Below are 19,664 nucleotides of genomic sequence, written 5' to 3'. Positions count from 1 at the left end.
ACAACAAAACATTAAAAACACAAAAATGCCTATAAAATATTGAATAAACACTATCAAATATCACTCGTCCATTACAAAGCATAAAATGTGTCTTTTTCTTTTTAGATGTCTGATAGATTGTGACACAGGAAAACATACAGACGTTCATGGACAATATTGTGACGTCATAGACACTGTTTATACGGAGGCAGGAAACCACATGTAGCAGTACACAGTACAGTATTGTCAAACCAGAATAACTGGAGGAGTAACAATTTTATGTTATTGCATTTTATTGCATTTAAGCAGGATGTCATGAAAACATCTATGTACCTCAGAGCCAAAAGTGCAATTTCTAAATGAAGGTAAATTAAATAAATGTTTCAGAGGAAAGTGTTAGAAGTGCTTTAGTCTAATGCAACAAATTCAGTGACAGTAAAACAGTGATTCAGACTTCAACAATAAAACAAACACCAAATTAAAAACACATGTTTAAACCGTTTTACATACATAAATATAATATTGTTTAAGCCCAGAATTGTTAAATAGTACAACATAAATTCAGTAACACAGTTCTTCAGTTTATATATTGTATTTGGTTTTATATATATATAGTGTTCTTAAGTACAGTCCTAAATTGTGTCTTATTGTTTAAAGGAGAAAAACAACATCCCAATTCCCTTTATTACTTTTCTACAGTATAATATATCCCACATCTTTAACATATTTTATTAAATACACATTTGGAAAATAAATACACACTAAAAATGACGATTTTACCTTAATTAAAGAAGCACTTCTCCATTTACCTCAGTGTTGTGTTAGACCATAAAACACTTTCTCTCTGAAATGTAAACATTAAAAAGCAAAAGGCTGCATCTTAAAGAGTCGAGGATTAACATGCGTGACACTAAAGGCCTCTAACTGGCACGTGTATTTGAGGTTGTTGACGGGGTGCGTTCACTAGTGCTCAATGCGAGAGACAATGTTGGACACCAGCTTCTCCAGCTGTTTGGCTCTCAGTTCACCCGTCTCCAGAACCTCCTCATGATTGGCTTTCTTCTCACTGTCATAATCCGCCACCACCTGATTGGTGATCAGAGACAGAGCGAGGACCTTCATTCCACAGTGACGGGCCACAATCACCTCATGAACGGTGCTCATACCTGACGAAACACAACACCATAAATCGTGAGTATCCACCAATGGACTCGTGAAGTCAATCGTTCAATTCTTACGACTCACCCACGGCGTCGGCTCCGAGGAGGCGGAGCATCCTGCACTCAGCGATGGTTTCGAAGGACGGCCCCCCAACCACAAGGTACACGCCCTCACGCATGAACACAGAGTAACCCAGATCTCCTGCGACCTCATGCGCGAGCTGCTGCAGTCCGCGGTCATACGCGTCCGACATGCACGGGAACCGCACGCCAAATCTGTGCTCAAGACGGAGTGAGAGCGGTAAGTGAATATGGAACGACCATCAAGTTAATGATCAATTAATATTGGCGCATGGACACCCACACACTCACCTGTCGTAATTTGGCCCCACTAATGGGTTGTTCCCAGCCAAACCTGGCATGTTGATATGATCCTTTATAACCATGATGTCACCCACTTCATAGTCCTGGTTCAGTCCGCCCGCGGCATTCGTCAGGATTACGGTCTCCACGCCCAATAGTTTAAACACTCTGATGGGCAAGGTGGTCTATACAGAAACAAAAACATCTTTGTTGAGTCCATTGTCATTAGTGTATTAGCACAATGAAAATCATCTTGTCTTATGAGTTATATTAGTACACTAAACACTACTGTGATGTACACTTATTATACGATTCTAGGCATGGCAGTGCCCTCTCCGGGACAAGAACTCGGGTCTCTGCCGTGAGATTGCAACACGCTACCACTAGAGAGCGACTAGTGCAAACTCAATCAAGGATGCATTTCTCATCCAAAATAGTTCCAGAAAACGCACTTGAGAAAGACTGGAGAACTCAAACTAAGAAAAGGCCATTGTGGAGTGGAGGGGGGCGGGGCCGGATCGGAATATCGCACACCCGGTCCCCAATCGGCCTGATGAGGTGCGCGAGGGATAAAGGCGGCCGGTGACGATGGTTCGAGAGAGAGAGAATTACGGGCATGTCCCTCATGTGTGTGTTTATGTTTGTGTGCTTTTGGTTTAAGTTTGCAATAAATTATTATTTATGTTGACAAGCCGGTTCTCGCCTCCTCCTTGCCCATCTTAACCCCCTTACATTGGTGCCGAAAACCCGGGAAGGAGGAGGGATGCCCGTCGCAGAGTCCTCGACACTACCGTCCACCCCGGGGAGCGCCGCTACCATCTGCCGGGTGACAGAGTAGCCCGACCGTCCGGACGCGGGGAACGGCCGCCGCCCGCGGGGCGAGTGGGGACTGGATTCCCCGACCGCCTGGAGCGGTAGGGCCGCTGCCAGGGGCAGAGGAATGTCCCCAGGTGCCGCCAGAAAAGCGGAGGGGCGTTCTGTCCGCTGGGGGTCGGAGGTTTGACTCCGGTTCGCCCGGAGAGGAGCGGCTGTCGTCCGCCGGAGAGTATGGAGGAGTGTTCGAGGACCACGCGATGGTACATCAGAGAACCGGTGAGTGAGCTTCTTCTCTCTCTCCTCTCTCGCACCGTGTTGGCCTTTTCCCTCGCCTATTTTTTGTTGTTGTTTTCCCCTCCTGTCTCCTCCCAGGGCGAGGAAGGCGGGGATGACCACACGGGACCCAAGATACGCCCCAGGGATAGGGTGGGATGTACGTCATGCCGGTGGCACCCCTGCCTGAGATAACGCCAGGAGGAGTGTGGAGCAGAGGGGGGCGGGGCCGGGTCGGAATATCGCGCGCACGGTCCCCAATTGGCCTGATGAGGCACGCGAGGGATCAAGGCGGCCGGTGACGATGGTTCGAGAGAGAGACAATTACCGGCATGTCAGTCATGTTTGTGTGATTTTGGTTTAAGTTTTCATTCAATTATGATTTATGTTGACAAGCCGGTTCTCGCCTCCTCCTTGCCCATCTTAATCCCCTTACAGCCATGTATAAATCATAGGCGCAGATTTAGGTGGGGATGATTGGGACATGTCCCCGTCAACTTTCCGAAAATCGGATATGTCCTGACCAACATTTGGGCAATTTTACCATTGAGAAAATACGTTAACTTTATAAACAACTATTAAAGCTCCTTAGTATAATTATTAATGCGTACATTATTGCCCCACCTCTTCTGAAGCGGTGCATAAACGCTGTTGTCACATGGCACCTGTTACTTTTCTCAGCGCTGTTCAGGATGCACCAATCACATTCGATGTGATCGTGGGAGGGACTTGGTAGCTCAGCGGGTATTGACGCTGACTACAACCCATGGAGTTCAAATCCAGCCAGGTCTCCTTAGCAACCAAATTGGCCCGGTTGCTAGGGAGGGTAGTGTCACATGGGGTAACCTCCTCGTGGTGGCGATTAGTGGTTCTCGCTCTCAATGGGGCGTGTGGTGAGTTGTGTGTGGATCGTGGAGAGTAGCATGAGTCTCCACATGCTGTGAGTCTCCTTAGCAACCAAATTGGCCCGGTTGCTAGGGAGGGTAGAGTCACATGGGGTAACCAAATTGGCCCGGTTGCTAGGGAGGGTAGAGTCACATGGGGTAACCAAATTGGCCCTGTTGCTAGGGAGGGTAGAGTCACATGGGGTAACCAAATTGGCCCAGTTGCTAGGGAGGGTAGAGTCACATGGGGTAACCAAATTGGCCCGGTTGCTAGGGAGGGTGGAGTCACATGGGGTAACCAAATTGGCCCGGTTGCTAGGGAGGGTAGAGTCACATGGGGTAACCAAATTGGCCGGTTGCTAGGGAGGGTGGAGTCACATGGGGTAACCTCCTCGTGGTGGTGATTAGTGGTTCTCGCTCTCAATGGGGCGCGTGGTGAGTTGTGTGACTAGTAGCATGTGCTGCGAGTCTCCGCGGTGTCATGCACAACGAGTCACGTGATCAGATGCGCGGATTGACGGTCTCAGACGCGGAGGCGACTGAGACTCGTCCTCCACCACCCGGATTGAGGCGAGCAACCGCGCCACCACGAGGACCTACTAAGTAGTGAGAATTGGGCGTTCCAAATTTGGGGAGAAAAGTGGATTAATTTGGTTTTTTAATCAGTTTCTTGAGTTTAAGCAGGCGGATTTCCATTGGTATTTTACGTCCAATCCTTAAAATGAGTAGATTTATGCAAGCATACGTTTTGAGTACAAATGTTTCCTGTCAAAGTGTCGAAAACGTCCTGAGTTTTGCACGAAGCTCAATGGAGCATTCTGCTTTTTCGGCCAGTAAACGCCCTCCTGAGGAAGACCCCTTAAAATGTGAACAATTCAGAGTTGCAGGATTTGAAGATGCCAGTATAACTCCCAATAAACGTTTTATTTTGCACATCAAGATAGATTGAAAGACAATATTTTGATTTTGACCCATTAATCTCAGGTTTACAGCCTCATCGCTGCATATAAGTTAATGGTATATCACACGGGGTCAGTTCTTAATTCGTTTATTCTTTAGAAATGAATACAAAATGGCTAATAATAATATGGTGGGGCAGGAGAAATAAGAAATGAGACTTGTTATACAGTATGAGATAATAAAGTTACTTTGCCAATATCACCAGACTGACTTTCTCACATTATCTAAATACAACATTTTGAATATTATCCTTCCTATATGTCCCAAACCAACTTTAAAACCAAACCTACACCCTTGGAAATACAACCAATGTATCGAGGAACAGGTGGAAATGGGCAGAGGCGAAATTTCACACAGTTCACCGAGGGCCTCTGGTGGCCTGGAGATGAATAACACCTTATAGGGTTGATATTTGTTTTGCATTTTGTTTTCTGCATGTCCTAAAGAATTTTAATGCTAAAAAAACACATGCATATACGTTTAATCGTTTGTCGTAATACTCCTTTGAGGTTTTATTTACATAATGAAAAAAATGCAAAGTTCAAGTTCACCTGAAATGTTAGCAATGTTACTCTTAAGTGTGTTAAAATAACCTTTTGAACGGGGTACCCTTCATAGAGGTGAAACCGTCCCTTCATGCAAACACATGCTTTCCCTTTAAGAGTGCCAAACACCAACTTCCCAGCATGACCGTGCACTGCAGAACACAAGTGTTAGAACATAAACAGCACATTGACATAAAAACAGCATATATATAGTGATACATGGATAACTGAATAATGAAAATTGAATATTTGAATGGGACTTTAGTAAATGTTGTCTAGAAGTGTTCATTTAATGTTTTGATGCTTATATTCCGCACATTGTTTATGCACTAGTTATGTCATTATTTGCATGGGCCGACCAATCAGTGAAACAGGTCAGCTGAATATAACAATCAACTGTGTATGCACCAATATAAGCGAGCTATTGTCTGAACTCACCAGTGCTTTGAGGGAAGTCGGGTATATCTTTGTAGTTGATGACCAGCGGATCTTTCAGCATATCCGCCAGACCACCGAGACCTGAACCACACACGATGCCCACCAGAGGGCGCACTGGAACCTGAGCTAACAGCCAATCAGCTGTGGCCTTGCACTCCTCATAACTGCACCCAAGAGAAAGAGATGAGTGGTGAACTACGTGGAAAATAGACTTTACATATTTGATAGAAATGGAATGGAAAGAGGAATTGGGGAACAAATGGTGAATGTTGAAATGACAGTTTTTGCGATATGGTTTGCCATTACAGACTAACAAAAAGTAGGTACCATGGTATTACCACGTCTTTAGTACATTTACCATAGTAGGAACCTAGTATGCTTTGATGATGTAAATATCATGGTACATATGTTAATCAGTCAGGCATTCATACGTTTTTTTCCTCAAGGACCATCTTTAGAGTTCAACCAAACCAAAGCAGTGGCTTTTCTACTCATAACTTTCCCGTGTAATTTCAAGAAGCCACAACATTCTTATCTTCACCCTCATGTTATTACACACACACAATCACAGTGTCTCCAACTCGCAAACACAAGTTACAGGTGCAGCCTGAGTATTAACTTTCTAGCATTGATCCATCTATTGCAAAGAAACCCCCAAACACCATTTTTGAGTGATTGCACATCACTAAAAAACAATGATAGCATTCATAATATTTAATACTAGGCGGATAGTGGTTAATCGTTTTTTGAGCCTACCTAGCAACGGTTTATGTGTAAAGTCTGAGATGTGATTGGTTTGAGTATGCATCTACCTCTGTAGATTCGGAGAGCTTCTCCAATTTATTCATGAGAAGGAACGCTACCGTCCAATCACCACAATGCCTCGTGCATGAACTCACATCGCAACAGAGGTCAAAATCCCACGGGGACGTGAGGACCAATCTTGATAACCGGACTGGAGAGAGAACATTTGTTGGCAGGAGATCTGCTCCTCGGCTCATAATTGGGTGGGCCAGGCCCCCCTAGGCCCACCATAAAAAGGCCAATTCTTAAAAAAACTCACCAGGAACTAATTTAGGTTAAATATCACAGGATGTTTGTGATTGGTTTTCATTTGGTGTGGGTCCGGCTCATAATTGGGTGGGCCAGGCCCCCCTAGGCCCACCATAAAAAGGCCAATTCTTAAAAGAACTCTTAAGGAACTAATTTAGGTTAAATATCACAGGACGTTTGTGATTGGTTGTCATTTGGTGTGGGTCCGGCTCATAATTGGGTGGACCAGGCACCCCTAGGCCCACCATAAAAAGGCCAATTCTTAAAAGAACTCTTAAGGAACTAATTTAGGTTAAATATCACAGGACGTTTGTGATTGGTTGTCATTTGGTGTGGGTCCGGCTCATAATTGGGTGGACCAGGCACCCCTAGGCCCACCATAAAAAGGCCAATTCTTAAAAAAACACATCAGGAACTAATTTACCGTAATTTCCGGACTATAAGCCGCAACTTTTTTCCCACGCCTTGAACCTCGCGGCTTATACAATGACGCGGCTAATATATGGATTTTTCCCGCTTTCAAATTTTATAAAACATTCTGTGACGTGCTCAGTTTTTTGGTGGCGTGAAGCTTTCATTAGACCAATGAAATTGCCGAACGGGTTAAGGTCAAAACAACTTTGTTTGTTTACAGTTTAGATTAAATCGAGCGCGCTCAAACTTCCCATCATTCTGATTACGGTAGTCATTTTGTCACCCTCACCATGGCAAAGACATGGAGAAACGCATATGATGCTGCTTTCAAGTTGAAGGCGATTGATCTGGCTGTTGGAAAAGGAAATAGAGCTGCTGCACGGGAGCTTGGTCTTAATGAGTCGATGATAAGACGTTGGAAACAGCAGCGTGAGGAATTGACTCAACTAAATCTGAGGCTATACTCCGACACCGAAGGAGATGACTACAGTGGTTTCAGTGCACAGGACGAGGAAGATAGTGACCAATGACTTTATTGGTAGGCTACTGTTTACTGCAAATGTTTTATTACAAGCCGTGTGTGGCAGCGGGGGCGTGGTCAAGCGCCCGTCCGGGAGAGAAAAGCTGTAAGGGCGCTTACACCTGCGCTTAATTATGTCTAACACCGGTGTCTAATTTCAAGTGCCCTGCTTCACGTGTCCTTGGGAAAACTGTCACACGGGCACCAGTGTGACAGTTTTCAGCAGGGCACTTGACGTTCCAGGTAAGGCTTTTAATGGCCACAGCAATGTTTACAATCAATTTGATAAAGTTTCTCAATTCTTCTATGCGCCAACACTAGACTGACGTGTGTCACTCTCTCAGCTCTGTGGCTGCTGCCTTTTTATACTGCTCTCCCCATGCTTACTGAAATTAGACACCGGCGTTAGACATAATTTAGCGCAGGTGTAAGCGCCCTTACCGCTTTTCTCTCCCGGACGGCGCTTGACCACGCCCCGCTGCCACACCGTGTTTCGTTAAAGCCTGAGTAAAGCTCATTTGTTTCAATGTACCGGTAGGCACCTGCGCTTATAGACAGGTGCGGCTTATTTATGTTCAAAATAATATTTTATTTAAAAATCAGTGGGTGCGGCTTATATTCAGGTGCGCTCAATAGTCCGGAAATTACGGTAGGTTAAATATCACAGGATGTTTGTGATTGCTTGTCATTTGGTGTGGGTCCAGCTCATAATTGGGTGGGCCAGCCCCCCCTAGGCCCACCATAAAAAGGCCAATTCTTAAAAAAACACTTAAGGAACTAATTTAGGTTAAACATCACAGGATGTTTGTGATTGGTTGTCAGGCTAGTGATTGGGTGGGCCTGAATGCAGGTCATGCAGAGTCAAATTTTAGTCTGTTTAGATACCTTGTAAATAGTTTTTGGAAGTTCAAGTTGATGGAGGGAAAATGCATTAAAGAAAGAGGAAGTGTGAGACAGAAAAAAAGGTATTGTACTGGTATGCACTGATCTGATACCTGGATCGTTATCGGCTCCGATACTGAAGCTTTTAGGATCTGATATCGGTCTGACCAGCCGATACTGTGTGTTAGTCATCCTTACTGTCAAGCCCCAGAAATGGCATAAAAAAACCATAAAAACACCATTAAAGTAGTTCATATGTAGAGTATGCTTACACAAGGAATTTGTCATCTATCTATCTATCTATCTATCCATCATGTCATAAAGGGGTCTGATCGTGTCGTGATACGTCATGACATCCACGCAGACCCCACATGACGTCACACACCTGGGATTCCCCACGTCCACGTGCATCTCGACACAAGCATATTATTAACGTAGTTTTAGCCTGTAAATTAACAGTATTTCATTCTTTTTTTTTGTTCAAGAATTGTAATCATGTATGTTATTCTCTCTCGTGAATGCAGTTGTTGGACCGAATGTCATTAATGAAGTGTGCGTGTCAAACCAGCTCGACAGTTTCATTTTTGAATTCTTTCTTTTTAAACTCGCATACAAAATAATAATAATAAAAATAAAAAAAACATGTGCCAAAGAGATGAGATGACTTTAGTATGTCTGATGAAATTATATCTGACCATTGGTATATTATTTTATGAGGTGAGCTGAAGAACTTCCGTTTCAAATAGGAAACTAACGCTGTCTCAACATCATCAGCTCCGATTTTATCATGTAAATTAAAATGCAATAAAAATATAACTTCACGACATACAAAAGCAACTTAAATACGTTTTAAATGTCTGAACTCACCCTGTAGTGGACTCAGGAAACATCGCGACGAGTTTCAATATTCGATGAAATATTGAAAATAAAACAAATGTTCAGTCGCACACGACTTACTTCTCCGGTAAATGCTCCGTTACTCCGTACATTTTTTTTCAGTGCCTGTATTTATGTGAAAAAGAGAATGACGTATTGATGATACCCGCTTCCTGCTCTATTATTCATGACCCTCGCGCGCTCATTGGCTCTGCGCGCGGATGCTGGTGTGAGGACGCAGTTCTGTACTACGTCATTCAAGTAGCGACATCAACACGCGGAATCTATTCAAATATGCAATATGTGATGATTGATTTATTTGGGAAATGTTATAATAATCCGACTCTTTTCATTTATTTATTTTCCTCTTTTTCATACCTTCTTTTCTTTACGTTTTAGAGTAGTTGATATTTGTTCTGTTTATAAAATATTCATTATATAATAATAATAATAATAATAATAACAACAACACATTCTCAATAGAACACAGATTGCTATACCTGCTTGTATAAGCTTTTGAAGCCTCTCTTAAGACTATTCATAATTGTTATCCAGTAACAATAACAAACTTGGGTGAACAAACTCTCTGTGAATCTTTGAAATTAAACACTTTTCATATTTATATTACTATTCATTTACATTAATATTACATTTACATTTATTCATTTGGCAGACACTTTTATCCAAAGCGACTTACAAAAGAGGAAAAATAAGCGAATCATCTTAAGGAGACAGCGGTACGAAAAGTGCCATACTAAAGTTTCACTAGCATCAGAATAGTACACAAAACAGATTAAAGTGCAACAAAGTTTTGTTGTTTTTTTTAGTTAGTGACTGGTTATGTGGTCATAAAAAAATATTTTTTAGTTTTAAGTCGTTTTTTGAAGACAGAGAGTGAGTCTGCTTCACGGATTGAGTTGGGAAGGTCATTCCACCAACGTGGTATGATGAAACCGAAAGTCCGGGAAAGTGTTTTGGTGCCGCTTTGTTTTGGTACAACAAGGCAACATTTCTTAGCCGACCACGGGCTTCTGGTGGGCGTGTAGCTCTGTGGAAATGATTTACATTTACATTTACATTTATTCATTTGGCAGACGCTTTTATCCAAAGCGACTTACAAAAGAGGAAGAACATCAGCGAATCATCTTAGGCAGACAGTGGTACAAAAAGTGCCATATTACAAAGTTTCACTATCATCAGAATAGTACACCAAACAGATTTAAGTGCAACAAGAAATGTAAATAATTATTATTATTTTTTTTTTTTTTAGTGACCGGTTAAGTGCTTTTGGAAAAGATGTGTTTTTAGCCGTTTTTTGAAGATAGAGAGTGAGTCAGCTTCCCGGATTGAGTTGGGAAGGTCATTCCACCACCGTGGTATGATGAAACTGAAAGTCCGGGAAAGTGTTTTGGTGCCTCTTTGTTTTGGTACGACAAGGCGACGTTCCTTAGCCGACCGCAGGCTTCTGGTGGGAACGTAGCTCTGCATAAATGTTTTTAGGTATGCTGGAGCAGACCCAGTGACTGTTTTATATGCCAGCATCAGGGCCTTGAATTTAAAACGGGCATGAACCGGCAGCCAGTGGAGAGAGACGAGGAGGGGTGTAACATGTGCTCTCTTAGGTTCATTAAAGACCAGACGTGCTGCTGCATTCTGGATCATTTGGAGAGGTCTAATAGCACATGCAGGAAGGCCTGTAATGAGAGCGTTACAGTAGTCCAGTCTAGATATGACAAGGGACTGAACGAGCAGTTGTGTGGCATGTACAGAGAGGAAGGGTCTTATCTTCCTGATATTGTAGAGTGTAAATCTACATGATCTTGCAGTCTTTGAGATGTGGTCTGTGAAATTTAGCTCATCATCAATGGTTACCCCTAGATTTCTGACCGGTTTGGAAGGTGAAACTGTAGTCGATCCCAGCTGCACAGTGATGTTGTGTTCAACAGCTGGGATGGCTGGAAAGACAAGGAGTTCGGTCTTGGCAGGGTTGAGTTGAAGGTGGTGTTCCTTCATCCAGGCCGAGATGTCTGCCAGACAGGCAGCGATTCGAACGGTCACTGTGGTGTCGTTGGGCTGGAAAGACAAGTAGAGTTGCGTGTCATCAGCGTAGCAGTGGTAAGAGAAACCATGTGACTGAATGATGGGTCCCAGTGATGTTGTGTATATGGAGAAGAGAAGTGGCCCAAGCACTGATCCCTGAGGTACCCCAGTAAGTAACTTGTGTGGCTTGGATACTTCCCCTCTCCATGCAACCTCAAAGGACCTTTCTGAGAGATAAGAGTTGAACCAGTCAAGCACAGTTCCAGTGATACCCAGTTTAGAGAGGGTGGAGAGTAGGATCTAATGGTTGACTGTGTCAAAGGCTGCAGAAAGGTCCAGCAGAATCAGAACGGATGATCTGGATTCAGCTTTCGCCTGTCTCAGCGACTCGATGACAGACAGCAGGGCAGTCTCAGTGGAGTGTCCACTTTTGAAGCCTGACTGATTGTCATCCAGCATGATATTAGGTATGCTGGAGCAGACCCAGTGATTGTACTGTATGTGTGACGATCTTGTTCTACCCGCTCCGTACAGGACTCGAACCTAGGTCTCCTGCATGGGAGGCGGGTGCTCTAACAAGGAGGCTAAAGGCTACAGTCCCTAGCATCAGTCGCTAATGCACCTCTTGAGGTCAGGAGAGTGAGGTTTACGCACTGCACAGCTATCTACCAGCTGGCTCCCGTTACACTCACCCCCCTTAATCCTCACTCCCATCTGGGTCACGGCACCAATTTAGAGGCGGGTGCTCTAACAAGGAGGCTAAAGGCTACAGCCTCTAGCGTCAGTCGCTAGTGCAACACTTGAGGTCAGGAGAGTGAGGTTTACACACTGCACAGCTCCCTACCAGCTGGCTCCCGTTACATATGCAGCATCAGAGCCTTGCATTTAATGCGTGCATCAACCGGCAGCCAGTGGTGAGAGACAAAGAGGGGTGTAAAATGTGCTCTCTTAGCTTCATTAAAGATCAGACGTGCTGCTGCATTCTGGATCATTTGCAGAGGTCTAGTTGCACATGCAGGGAGTTCTGCAATGAGAGTGTTACAGTAGTCCAGTCTAGAGATAACAAGTGACTGAACGAGCAGTTGTGTGGCATGTACAGAGAGGAAGGGTCTTATCTTCCTGATATTGTAGAGAGTAAATATACATGATATTGCAGACTTGAGAAGTGGTCTGTGAAATGTAGGTTGTTATCGATGGTCAGCCCTAGTCTTGGATACTACTATTCTGATGATAGTGAATCCTTTGTAATGCAGCACTTTTCATACCATAATTATTTGCTTATGATGTATTCCTCTTTTGTAAGCCAAATAAATAAATGCAAATGTTGTATATTTGCATCTAATGAAAGAGGAATTCAAGTAAAGTAGAACTGTTAACATTTGCAATGTGCAAACATGGAGCAGAGTGCAAGACAGGAAATCTGCAGAGGGGTCAAAAGTGTAGACGTGGACCCCAACGGTGGGCATGAGCCTCCTCAAAGAGGTGGGCATCAGAGGGGTGGAGGCAGAAGGCAGCGTTCTGTCATTTTGAATGAGATTCGAGCCATCATCATTTACCACATTACCAGAGGCCGTACCATGGCAGAGACTGCTAGATTACTGTATTGTGCATTTGAGATTATTTCCATTTATTGTAATTTTTTATATAATTATAATTTTTTTTTTGCTTTGTTGATTTTATTAACTTGGTTAGGTAATGTAAGTGCCATATATGCTATATACAGCAGGGCTAGACTGGTAATCTGGCATACCGGGCATTTTCCCAGTGGGCCGACGCACTTTGGGGCCAATCCATAGAATGTAACAAAAGATGGCCGACGCCCCTTCGCTCTTTTCCATTGGTGAGAACTGAAGTCGCCAGTGTCCCGATATGGCGCTGACATCTTGGGACTTGAGTCTGCGCAGTTGCGATTTCGGGACCAGACCTGCGCAGTAGTGAGCAGGAAGTAAAGCCGCGAAATCAAGGCCCCGCCCTCACTCTCGCTGAATCAATCGCAAGCACACGCCCCTGCACTTTTGACTTTTGACTTATGACGGTGTGAAATAATTAATTATAGAAATTTAGATATTAAATTTAAAGCTCCAATCTCCTCAGTCCTCCGAAGATCCCGAAAAAAAGTCAGTTGGTGCTCCAGTGACTACTTCACTCAGAGAACCTGTCAATCACAGCTGTCAATCATGATGTCACAGCAGCGTTTTTATAGCATCAAATAACTAAAAACAAACTTATTTTGAAAACAAACACTTGAAATTACATCAACGTGATAGAAACGACAGTAAATGACAGAAACTATCTTTGGAAAAAAGATATGTGAAGTGTAATTGAATTGTTTAGTTGGTCTCACGTCCCGTTGAATAACATGGGGAGGCGGGGTTTATGACCTATACTAGGACCAGTCACCGGGGGGCGATCGAGACGTTTTGGCTTCACTTTTGAGGGCTTGTGCGGCACACTTGGGCCGATCAGGGGCGGACTGACCATCGGGAGAACCGAGCGGGCCGGTGGGTCGGCCGCGAAACAGGCCGAATGGGCCGCGATAAGCTAAAATGAGCCAACGCCTTATGCAGAATGGACCATAAAACGGTGCCGTGATATGCTGAAAAGGACAGCGAACCCCCCCACTCAACAACATTTGGGCCAGTTGCTGTTTAAAATCCCGGGCTGATTTCTCTTCTCAGTCCAGCCCTGATTACAGTGGAGAAGTTATTTTATTCAGCACCATGGTTGATTTGTAACATTGTTTTCTATTGAATTAAATGATTGTTAAAAGTACCCAATTGAAAGAAAATCATTTTGTTGTGTTTCAGGGAATAAACCAAATCCCTGAACATTCTCATTACATTTTACAGTCATTTTGTGTTTTGAAACAATGATTATGTGGAAAGAAAACATGTATAACCATAATGAAGAATGACTTGCTGTGTTACAAGTGTGATCAGTTGTTTTGTACTAAGAGTTTTGAAAATGTACCACTTAATTGTGAAAATAGAAATGATGCAATAAAAAACCTGAAGGAAAAAAATCAATGAGGGTATGCAGAAATGTACTGTCAATTCCTCTCACGGAAGCTGGTGTTCACAGGATGTTCTGTTCCAACACTTCACAAAACCACTGACATCTACACATGATGAGGAAGTTTGTGCAAAGCACCTATTTCAGAACAAAAACCCCATAATGAAGACAAACGCTGAATGAGACAATCAAAGAAACTCCCTGAAACCCTTCAAATCATTTCTGCATTTGGCAGATGCTTTTATCCAAAGCTGCTTACAGTGCACTTATTACAGGGACAATCCCCCCGGAGCAACCTGGTATCTCGGCGAGTATTGGCGCTGACTATCACACCTGGAGTCGTGAGTTTGAATCCAGGGCGTTCTGAGTGACTCCAGTCAGGTCTCCTTAGCAACCATATTGGCCCGGTTGCTAGGGAGGGTAGAGTCACATGGGGTAACCTCCTCGTGGTCGCTATAATGTGGTTCTCGCTCTCGGTGGGGCGTGTGGTGAGTTGTGCGTGGATGCCGCGGAGAATAGCATGAATTCTCCACACGCGCTACGTCTCCACGGTAACACACTGAACAAGTAACACCCGGATTGAGGCGAGTCACTACGCCCCACAAGGACTTAGAGTGCATTGTTTTTATGCATTTGGCAGATGCTTTTATCCAAAGTGACTTACAGTGCACTTATTACAGGGACAATCCCCCCGGAGCAACCTGGTATCTTGGCGAGTATTGGCGCTGACTATCACACCTGGAGTCGTGAGTTTGAATCCAGGGCGTTCTGAGTGACTCCAGTCAGGTCTCCTTAGCAACCATATTGGCCCGGTTGCTAGGGAGGGTAGAGTCACATGGGGTAACCTCCTCGTGGTCGCTATAATGTGGTTCTCGCTCTCGGTGGGGCGTGTGGTGAGTTGTGCGTGGATGCCGCGGAGAATAGCATGAATTCTCCACACGCGCTACGTCTCCACGGTAACACACTGAACAAGTAACACCCGGATTGAGGCGAGTCACTACGCCCCACAAGGACTTAGAGTGCATTGTTTTTATGCATTTGGCAGATGCTTTTATCCAAAGTGACTTACAGTGCACTTATTACAGGGACAATCCCCCCGGAGCAACCTGGAGTTAAGTGCCTTACTCAAGGACACAATGGTGGTGACTGTGGGGATCAAACCAGCAACCTTCTGAGTACCAATGTATTATACAGAGCACTTATTACAGGGACAATCCCCCCGGAGCAACCTGGAGTTAAGTGTCTTACTCAAGGACACAATGGTGGTGACTGTGGGGATCAAACCAGCAACCTCCTGATTACCAGTTATGTGCTTTAGCCACTACACCACCACCACTAACACTATGACTTATTGCATCTCCTGCATCAGTGGTGCTGTTGCTTTAAGAAATATTTCCCTCATGTTCTCACAGAGGAACCACAAGTGGAGTTCAACACATTCTCTATCAACATGAGACTTTAACATTTCACAAAACATCTTCTTTCACCATTTTAAACCTAAAAACTGTTTTTGTTTCGCTTGAAAAGTCTTTGCTATATTTCTTTCAAAATCATGACATTTGCTTTTATTTTGTATTTTGTTATAATTCACTTTCATTTAGAAATGTTTAAGTGTGGTTCATGATTTTGGGTCCACTGTACTCACAGTACATAAGCTGCTTAAGTCACGTGCAACGTCTGTCCTTCTATATCTTCTGTTTGAAAATTCAGATTTTTATAGATTGAAAATAAAAACACAGTAAATATAATCAATTCTGTAATTGCATTTGTATATAATTAATAAAGTTTTCTTGAGCAGAATCACTCAGAAAGATGTCCACCTGTAGATGTGCTGATTGCGGCCTCTAGTGGTCAAACATAAGAGCTGCATTCACCGACAGAGTTCAGTTTCATGATGAAGACTCCTCTTAAAGGGACAGTACACCCAAAAATTACAATTCTCCCATCATTTACTCACCCGCATGCTGTTCCAGATGTGTGTGACTTTCTTTCATCTGCTAGAACACAAATGAAGATTTTTAGAAGAATATTTCAGCTCTGTTGGTCCATACAATGCAAGTGAATGGGTGAAGCTCCAAAAAGCACATAAAGGCAGCATAAAAGTAATACAGAAGACTCCAGTGGTTTAATCCATGTCTTCAGAAGTGATATGATAGTTGTGTGTGAGAAACAGATCAATGTTTAAGTCCTTTTCGCCAAAAACAAAATCGCAAAAAACAAAAGAAGAAGAATGTAAAAGTGAAAGTGGAGATTTAGAGTAAAAAAGGACTTAAATATTGATCTGTTTCTCACGCACACCTATCATATCACTTCTGAAGACATGGATTAAACCACTGGAGTTGTATGTGATTACTTTTATACTGACTTGAGGGCTGGACTGGCAATCTGGCATACCGGGCATTTTCCTGGTGGGCCGACGCACTTTGGGGCCGATTGGGGGGCGGACTGGCCAGCAGGAGAACTGAGCCGAATGTGCTGCGTTAAGCAAAAATGAGCCGGTAGAAAATCTTCCCAGTCCAGCCCTGACTGGCTTTATGTGCTTTTTGGAGCTTCAAAGTTCTGGTCACCATTCACTTGCATTGAATGGACCTACAACTCTAAAAATCTTCATTTATGTTCTGCAGAAGAAAGAAAGTCAAACACATCTGGGACAGCATGAGGGTGAGTAAATGATGACAGAAGTTTCATTTATTTATACTGTATATACCTGCATGTTTAAGCTCAAAACTGTCGATTTATACTTAAAAAAAATACATCTATAGAAGCTTTAAACACATCTATAATAATATAATCATTATAATTTATTATAAACACATTTATAATAATATAATCAGAGCTGTAATATATAATGATATTATAAACACTATCTGCAGCTCTTATTATATTATTATGGTTTTATTTTAGGATTTTTTTTGGATAAAAATGACACGCACGAATCGCTCCAGAATGAAATAAAAATATTATTCTATACTGTGCTTTTCTGGCCTGTCAGTCTGTTTACAGTCACTCAAAATATATACAAGTATAAATTATTATAATATATATATATATATATATATTTTTTTTATTTTTTACGAAAACATGTGTGATTTGATCCGTCTTTGTCTCTGTCTTTACAGTTTTTCAACAATTCCCGGACTTCGGGAAAGCAAAGATTCTCTCGGCACACCGGACTCGATCCGGATAAATATGCATGAACTCTATTATTTCAATTCAATAGAATCGCAGTGAAATAATCACCAGCGCGAGAGTTTACACGCGTTCATTCCAAACGTTCAACTTTTAAAGAGAGATTTTAAAGTACCCGATAGTAAAACGTATAAATAAATACGAAAAGAAGATTAAAATGTAATTAAATCGTAACGAAATGCAGTTTGGGACTAAAACGAAATACATGCATGACATTCATTGATTATTGTGTTATTGAAAAGAGTGCACGACAATTATACAGATGATATAATGTGTGTAACTGTCAACATTTCATTGTTTTCTGTATATGTAATTCTATCATTATAATCGTGATTAATGCGGTAATTAAGCGTCTCTGTTGTCATGCAAACACACAATAGCTTGATGCACAATTACACAATTTGCATGTTTGAATAATCATCATTAGACATGAAAATAAACATGAATCAGTGTGAGAACTGATTGCACTAATTACAGTTTGAAATGATGCATGTATGTAATCAGAGGATATTAAGATGTGTTGCTGAGGTATTTTATCTGAATATTAAACATGTTATAATTGATCGAGGCGTGCATGATCGCAAATATTTTCCTGCACTTTTAAAACACATTTATATTAATGCAACAGCTGTAATAATACGCGGTATATTTTAAATGCACACGGAAATATAATTATTTAATCCGATCCATATTTTGTTTTTAAAAGGGATTTCGATGTGTTAAATTGCTCGCTGTTTTTGCGCAATTTAAATGTACCTTTAAATAATTGAATTTGATAATTTCGTCATAAAACGCGCAATACGTCACAATCGGACCAAATTAAATGAAAGATCGAATAAAAGCGCATTTGACGCGGTTTTGCTCGAATGTCTGAAAACTAAAGATTCGTTGCAAAACAATGACAGAAGACTTAACGAGTCATTTTACAACCTGAAAATAATTTGTGTTGAACGATTGAGCGAACTTAAATACTTCTGTGATCAATTATTGTCAATGGATAATCAATAATAATCCTAATCAATCATTATAAGCGTATTAACAAATATTGTGACCGTGGTTTCTTTTAAGCGGGTTTTTCCACAGAAGCATGTCTTATTTAAATAAAATAAACATGTCTATTATTTTAAAAGTGATATTCAATTCATGCGAAATTAAATAAAAGTGAAATTTGAAGAAATTCAGCAATTTCCGCTAAAACACAAAATAAGCAACATTTCTGCTTTTTCATGTCTATTTTGTGCTCAATTTAATCTCTTATTATCTCAAATATTATTATTAATTTTCCCCACTATTGAACAGCCCCCTGTCACAAATACAAATCCCCTCTCGTCATCAAAACCGCTTTATTAAAAAGTAAAAACAGAGAGAAAAAAGTGCTGGTTTCGACAATCTAACATGTTTAAAATACACAGTTGGTCCGCAACAATCATTTGTAAAACAAAAGTACTAAAATATGCATCAACAATGTTTCACTTTTCTTTCTTATTATCATCTTTTTAAACAAATTTAAGTTCATTTGACCTACATTTAACGCTTGATAAAATCACTGAACGTCAAACTAATGATTCAAAAAATAGTCCAAAGCATGTGATGGACTTGCATATGTTGTCTGGATGCAACACTAGAGATTTAAACCTCGTGATGTTACAAAAGTGACTCTGTTACCTCGGGTGCGTAAAAACAGAAACGCATCGAAAAGGCGCAAAAAAAGTTCGATTTCGCACTTACATCCTCTCAAATGCGCCTCGAAATCGCTTCAAATGTCAATCCGAGAGTGTAATGTGGCGTTTTTGGCCTCGTGGTCCCAGTACGAGTACAGCTCGCTCGGCTGCCGGGAGCAGGTGAACTGGAGAGCCGCTGCGCTGTTGGACGGAACCGGCGAGGCCGCGGCCGGAGACGCGCTCAGCTGTTGCGCCTGGGGTTGATGGTGGCCCATCCCGTTATACGAGTTCATCATGTTCGGCAGACCCATGGCTTGCATGCGGCTGTACGGGTTGTATGATGGCGCGGACAGTGCTTTAACGTTTATGGGACTCATGTTGCCGTTTCCCATCTGGCAGGACGCGTAGCTCATCGGCGGCGGTGCTTGCGTGAGCGGCCAGCTGTTGTTCATAAAGCCGGACTGGATGTATTTGGGGGCGGCGAGGTAGCTGCCGTATCCGTCCCCTCCGAAGAGAGACTTCCCCGGTTGGAAGTGAGCCGTTGGCGGGCGGAACGGCCGCTTCATCCGCCGCCGGCGCCGGTAGTTGCCCTTCTCGAA

The 19,664-nt window shown here is 42.6% G+C and overlaps 2 protein-coding genes across 3 annotated transcripts in view; both read right to left on the bottom strand.

The window, feature by feature from the left end:
* Positions 1 to 207: 207 nt before the first annotated feature.
* LOC127645811 (purine nucleoside phosphorylase-like) lies at positions 208 to 9,284 on the bottom strand. Of its 2 annotated transcripts, none has more exons than XM_052129490.1 (6): positions 8,401 to 9,095; positions 5,419 to 5,582; positions 5,029 to 5,132; positions 1,512 to 1,687; positions 1,225 to 1,415; positions 208 to 1,145 (listed from the first exon to the last, which is right to left on the bottom strand). In XM_052129490.1, exons 2-6 carry the CDS (start codon positions 5,477 to 5,479, stop codon positions 943 to 945), a joined length of 735 nt encoding a protein of 244 aa, XP_051985450.1. In that variant the 5' UTR covers positions 5,480 to 5,582; positions 8,401 to 9,095; the 3' UTR covers positions 208 to 942. The 2 variants fall into 2 exon arrangements, with proteins under 2 accessions (XP_051985450.1, XP_051985449.1); XM_052129489.1 differs by lacking the exon at positions 8,401 to 9,095 and adding an exon at positions 9,155 to 9,284 and having other exon boundaries at positions 209 to 1,145.
* A 9,464-nt stretch (positions 9,285 to 18,748) lies between these two features.
* LOC127645808 (forkhead box protein L2-like) overlaps positions 18,749 to 19,664 on the bottom strand; it is a 1,806-nt gene continuing 890 nt past the window's right edge. Inside the window, exon 2 of the mRNA XM_052129484.1 lies at positions 18,749 to 19,664. This exon is cut by the window's right edge and continues 389 nt beyond it. Coding sequence (XP_051985444.1) covers positions 19,161 to 19,664 — 504 coding nt within the window. The 3' untranslated portion in view covers positions 18,749 to 19,160.

The sequence above is a fragment of the Xyrauchen texanus genome, chromosome 6 (assembly GCF_025860055.1).
Source record: "Xyrauchen texanus isolate HMW12.3.18 chromosome 6, RBS_HiC_50CHRs, whole genome shotgun sequence".
In the NCBI taxonomy this organism is placed as follows: domain Eukaryota; kingdom Metazoa; phylum Chordata; class Actinopteri; order Cypriniformes; family Catostomidae; genus Xyrauchen; species Xyrauchen texanus.
Note: the sequence above shows the minus strand (reverse complement) of the source record. Positions and strands in the feature narration are given on the sequence as shown.

What these genes read in the sequence shown, in the direction of transcription:
- LOC127645811 (XM_052129489.1), bottom strand. Translation starts at nt 9,177, where the DNA reads ATGTTTCCTGAGTCCACTACAGG. An exon ending in TTTCCTGAGTCCACTACAGG is followed by an intron (nt 5,583 to 9,154) that starts GTGAGTTCAGAC and finishes TCTTGGGTGCAG; the next exon opens with TTATGAGGAGTGCAAGGCCA. An exon ending in AAGGGTACCCCGTTCAAAAG is followed by an intron (nt 1,688 to 5,028) that starts GTTATTTTAACA and finishes GTTTCTGTATAG; the next exon opens with ACCACCTTGCCCATCAGAGT.